Here is a 6,357-nt window from a genome sequence, read left to right on the forward strand (position 1 = left end):
ACAAAGAAAATTGGTGTCCTTAAAGGTTTGATTTTTCCTAATTTTGTAATTAAGGCAATAAAATAAATTTCCAAAAGATGATTTTTTTATTCCTCTTTTTAGTCAACTTCAGCATGGGTTAATCCTCGTGAGCAGCCCTGTGACACTGGGGAGAGACGTCATTATCTTACCTATGCTTTGTCGCAGCTCTTCACACAAACTAACGTGGGGGAACTGCAGCAGCTGCTTCCATTTCTTGCTTTTTCCTTTTCTGTTCCCGCCGCCTCCTGCAACACAAAACAACACGGTGTGAAACTCCAGTTCGAGAATGGTGTTTTGCTTTTGGGACAAAGATGCTCTCTGAAAAGATGTGCACGTAGAACACACGTCTGGTAACTTACTAACAGACTCAGGTTTCAGTTTCATGTGTTGGCTTGGCGTTTGAAACGTCTGCACATATGAAGAAAAAAAAAAAAAAATATATATATATATATATATATATATATATATATAACAGAACATACAGTACATCTGAGCATAATCTTCCAAAATTATTGCTTGGCGTTTGAAAACGTCTGCACACATGGAAAAAAAAAATATTTATATAACAGATAAATAAGATGAATATACAGTACATCTCAGCATAATCTTCCAATATGCAAACAAGACATTCCCATATTCAAAAAGGAGTAGTAAAAAAGTGAAAAGAGAACTTTTTCTGGTTCTAGCCCCTTTTTCTATTTTTATCCTCAAATACAAAACAATTTGATACTTCACTTATTTCTACATATTTACACACAGTACATGTACCATATATCTAGCTGCCTTCGCTCCCATAAACACACACACACACACACACACACACAACAGGAACCATACAGTCAGTATACAATACTATCACCTCGAGTCCTTTTCGTATCTATTCAATGAATTAATTTTAATAAACATCTTAAAATTGCTCATTGTTGTACATGATTTCATCTCTTCACCGCAGCTGTTCCATTAAATTAACTTCAAATGATACCTGGCATCATTTGATCTTTTAGGTACCCAGATCTAGAAAAAAATACCTATTTTTGTTGGTTTTGCTCGCAGCCAATCACCATCAAGCGTTTGTCATTTTAACGCAACGTGTGATCGGCCCAAATGATAATACATTGTACAGTTTTGAACAGTTATTAAATCAATATTTTATTAGTTTTTAATGCTGTCAAAATGTGTTTGTGTAGAGACCATTTGGACGGCGTAGAGCGGAGCCCGACCGATTGTTAAGACCGATACGAATATTTGGTTATTTAGAAATCTGATATGCCGATATAAACTGTATATTCAAAAAAAAATCCAGAAACGCATAACAAAACATTTCCCTAACATTAGTTATTTGTAGTTATTTATGATGTTGATATTTGTTTTATTGTCAAAACAGAGCAGAGGAACATCAAAATATATTAAAGGTCTGATCAATAAAATGTATAAAAATACAAACTTAAAATATGAAAGTTAAAGTCCTTTGAACAAAAACACATTAACATAAAAAATTCTGTGTTACCAATAGAGCGTCCTCTGGTGGACAGACTATGCAACCAAATCCACTAAAAGGGAGTGGCGAGCGTCCTCTGGTGGAAGCTAATGCAAACCATCATAACGGACGTTGTAGAGCGTCCTCTGGTGGACAGACTATGCAACGCCATCACTACAGGGCGTTTGTAGAGCGTCTCTGGTGGACAGACTATGCAACGCCCTACTAACAGGACGTTGTAGAGCGTCCTCTGGTGGGACAGACTATGCAACGCCACACCTAACGGGGAGTTGTAGAGCGTCCTCTGGTGGACAGACGATGCAACGCCATCACTAAAGGGACGTTGTAGAGCGTCCTCTGGTGGACAGACTATGCAACCACCCCTAACGGGGACGTTGTACGAGCGTCCTCTGGTGGACAGACTATGCAACGCCATCACTAACAGGGAGTGTAAGCGTCCTCTGGTGGACAGACTATGCAACGCCACCTAACGGGGAGTTGTAGCGGTCCTCTGGTGGACAGACTATGCAACTCCACCCCTAACGGGGACGTTGTTATAGCGTCCTCTGGTGGACAGACATGCAACGCCATCACTAACAGGGAGTTGTGTAGAGCGTCCTCGGTGGACAGATATGCAACGCCACCCCTAACGGGGAGTTGTAGAGCGTCCTCTGGTGGACAGACTATGCACTCCCCCTAACGGGGACGTTGTAGAGCGTCTCTGGTGGACAGACATGCAACGCCACCCAACGGGGACGTTGTAGAGGTCCTCTGGTGGACAGAATAGCAACGCCCATCACTAACAGGGACGTTGTAGAGCGTCCTCTGGTGGACAGACTATGCAACGCCTCACTAACAGGGACGTGAGAGCGTCCTCTGGTGGACAGACTATGCAACGCCACCCTAACGGGGACGTTGTAGAGCGTCCTCTGGTGGACAGACTATGCAACGCCATCACTAAAGGGACGTTGTAGAGTCCTCTGTGGACAGACTATGCAACGCCATCACTAACAGGGACGTGGTAGAGCGTCCTCTGTGGACAGACATGCAACGCCATCCACTACAGGGCGTTGTAGAGCGTCCTCTGGTGGACAGACTATGAACGCACCCTAACGGGGACGTGTAGAGCGTCCTCTGGTGGACAGACTATGCAACGCCATCACAACGGGAGTTGTAGGAGGTCCTCTGGTGGACAGACTATGAACTCCACCCCTAACGGGACGTTGTACAGCTGTCCCTGGTGGACAGACTATGCAAACCCCATCACTAACAGGGACGTTGTAGAGCGTCCTCTGGTGGACAGACTATGCAACGCAACCCCTAAGGGGAGTTGTAGAGCGTCCTCTGGTGGACAGCTATGCAACGCCACCCCTAACGGGACGTTGTAGAGTCCTTGGTGGACAGACAGCAACGCCATCACTAACAGGGACGTTGTAGAGAGCGTCTTGGTGGACAGACTATGCAAAGCCACCCTAACGGGGACGTGTTAGAGGTTCTGGTGGACAGACTATGCAACTCCACCTAAAGGGAGTTGTAGAGCGCCTTGGGGACAGACTATGCAGCCACCCTAACGGGGACGTTGTAGAGCGTCCTCTGGTGGACAGACTATGCAAACGCCATCACTAACAGGGACGTTGTAGAGCGTCCTCTGGTGGACAGACTATGCAACGCAACACTAACGGGCGTTGTAGAGAGTCCTTGGTGGACAGACTATGCACGCCACCCTAACGGGACGTTGTAGAGCGTCTCTGGTGGACAGACAGCAACGCCATCAACTAAAGGGACGTTGTAGAGCGTCCTCTGGTGGACAGACTATGCAACGCCACCCCTAACGGGACGTTGTAGAGCGTCCTCTGGTGGACAAGACTGCAACGCACCCCTAACGGGACGTTGTAGACGTCCTCTGGTGGACAGACTTTGCAACGCCACTAACGGGACGTTGTAGAGCGTCCTCTGGTGGACAGGACTATGCAACGCCACCCCTAACCGGGAAGTTGTGAGCGTCCTCTGGTGGACAGACTATGCAACCACCATACGGGACGTTGTAGAGCGTCCTCTGGTGGACAGACTATGCACGCCCCCTAACGGGGAACGTGTAGAAGCGTCTTGGTGGACAGAATAGCAACGCCATCACTAACAGGGACGTTGTAGAGCGTCCTCTGGTGGGACAGGAATGCAACGCCATCACTAACAGGGACGTGTAGAGCGTCCTCTGGTGGACAGACTAGCAACGCCACCCCTAACGGGGACGGTGTAGAGCGTCCTTGGTGGACAGATATGGAAACGCCATCACAACAGGGAGTTGTAGAGCGTCTCTGGTGGACAGAATTGCAACGCCATCACTAACAGGGACGTGTGTAGAGCGTCCTCGGGGGACAGACTATGCAACGCCATCACAACAGGGACGTTGTAGAGCGTCCTCTGGTGGACAGACTATGCAACGCCACACCTACGGGGACGTTGTAGAGCGTCTCTGGGGACGACTATGCAACGCCATCATACGGGAGTTGTAGAGCGTCCTCTGGTGGACAGACTATGCAACTCCACCCTAAGGGGACGTTGTAAGCGTCCTCTGGGGACAGACATGCAACGCATCACTACAGGGACGTTGTATAGCGTCCTTGTGGACAGACTATGCAACGCCACCCCTAACGGGAGGAGTTGTAGAGCGTCTCTGGTGGACAGATATGCAACTCACCCTAACGGGGAGTGTAGAGCGTCCTCTGGTGGACAGACTAAGCAACGCCATCACTAACAGGACGTTGTAGAGAGTCCTTGGTGGACAGACTAGCAACTCACCCAACGGGGACGTTGTTAGAGCGTCCCTTGGGGACAGACTATGCAACGCCACCCTAACGGGAGTTGTAGCGAGTCCTCTGGTGGACAGATATGCAACGCCACCCCTAACGGGGACGTTGTAGAGCGTCTCTGGTGACAGACTATGCAACGCCATCAACTACAGGGACGTGTAGAGCGTCTCTGGTGGACAGGCTATGCAACGCCACCCCTAAACGGGACGTGTAGAGCGTCCTCTGGGGGACAGACTATGCAACGCCACCTAACGGGGGACGTGTAGAGCGTCCTCTGGTGGCAGGACTATGCAACGCATCACTAACAGGGCCGTTGTAGAGAGGGTTCCCTGGCTGGACAGGGACTATGCAACGCACCCCTAAAGGGGAGGCGTAGAGCGTCCTCTGGTGGACAGACTATGCAACGCCACCCCTAACGGGGACGTTGCAGAGCGTCCTCTGGTGGACAGACTATGCAACGCCACCACTCATAACATGGTTGACCGTCCGTTTTTATTTTTTAAATATTCATTTATCAGAATAATTTGTCATTATTAATGATTCTGATGAATGAATATAAACTTTTTTATAAAATCGACCATAAAATGCTGATACCGACATATGTCGAGAAATGCCTAATATCGGCCGATAGTATCGGTCCACCAATGTGTCGGTCGGGCTCTAGTGTAGAGACAAAAAGGTATCAAATGAAGTTCTCTGGTATCCCTTTAAGGGTACTAATATTCAAATGTTTTACTACCCAGCCCTTGGTATGGTGGGACATGTCTGTGCAGCCACACACACCATTGTTATGAAACTGCAGCAGAGTGAACACAACAGAGCGAGCGTCACTCGAGCAATCACAACGCAGCACAAAGAGAAAAAAAAACCCCAAAAGGAAGTTCCTGTCCTCTCTGCTTTTCAAACGGCTCGCGGCGCCTGTGATCCGCTGCACGGTGACGCAGGTTCCAGAGCACGTTCACCGCTGCAACAACAAGAACAAGAACAAGAAGAAGAACGAGAGCCAACACGGCGCTCGCTGCGTTACGTCAACACCTCAAGTCCCTGCAAGTTCATTTTCTTCTGAAATGAATGGAAGAAAAAAAAAAACCATTGGGTGCCTGAAAGCTGAAAAAATAATAAAAACCACAACAACCAGAACATTTTTGATCACATGGTCATCACTAACGTCATTTATTGAGCAAAGAAATGCAACAAAAGTCCCGGTTTGAGTTGTTCTAATGTGAGGACTTGGTGCTTTTCTCTGTTAAATCTCCGAGTCATGGACTCCCGGTCTGACATTGTAGAGACGAAGCAGCAGATTTACAGATCAAAATGATAACTGACCGAACAGTTAAAAATGAAAATAAGGGTAGTTGCGTGCGTCCTGCTGCATATCACTCTGTCAAGGGTGAATAGTTTTGTGTCAGGTGGTAGCGGGGGACACAAATAAGTCTGAAAATTTGATTTAATAGTTTAAAACGATCCATCCTAACCAATCAGAAACTCTGTACACGTGGTTGTGTTACACAACAACAGTAAATACAGAAACAAATTACATGGTACCATGTACTGTGAATAATGCTTAAAATCCTTAGAATAGCTTTTATTTCCATAATATCAATGCATTGGGAACACTGCACCTTCAATTCCAAATCGAAACATGACCATTATTGATCAAGTTTGGGTTCTAGCTTTACAGAAAGTGAAGAAAAAGAAATATTAGGCTGTTCATTACCTGTATGAACTCGAGGGTTTTGCTTTACTTTGAGTCCCTGCACTAATATTTAGTTGCATAACCATTATTTCTGAGAACTGCTTCACGTCTGTGATGCACGGAGTCGACCAGCTTCTAGCACCTGTGAACAGGTTTTCCAGCCCAGGACCAGTGAACTACATCGTGTGGTTAGTGCGTAATGTACAAAAATAGAGAGGGATGTGCAAAAGAAAGACCCTTGCTCTCTTTAAAACGTCTTTCTGGGCGTCCTTTAGATCTCATCCAGAGGCCACATCCGTGCTGGAAGGTTAAGGATGGCGATGCTGTGAAATGTCGGGGGGGGGGGGGGGGGG

The 6,357-nt window shown here is 47.0% G+C and overlaps 1 protein-coding gene across 1 annotated transcript in view; it reads right to left on the reverse strand.

Moving 5' to 3' along the window:
* The window catches only part of grk6 (G protein-coupled receptor kinase 6), a gene marked incomplete at its 3' end in the record, with an annotated part of 106,977 nt that overhangs the window by 90,172 nt on the left and 10,448 nt on the right, over positions 1 to 6,357 (reverse strand). The window contains 1 exon segment of the mRNA XM_032534618.1: positions 171 to 266. Coding sequence (XP_032390509.1) covers positions 171 to 266 — 96 coding nt within the window.

The sequence above is a fragment of the Etheostoma spectabile genome, chromosome 13 (genome assembly GCF_008692095.1).
Source record: "Etheostoma spectabile isolate EspeVRDwgs_2016 chromosome 13, UIUC_Espe_1.0, whole genome shotgun sequence".
In the NCBI taxonomy this organism is placed as follows: Eukaryota; Metazoa; Chordata; class Actinopteri; order Perciformes; family Percidae; genus Etheostoma; species Etheostoma spectabile.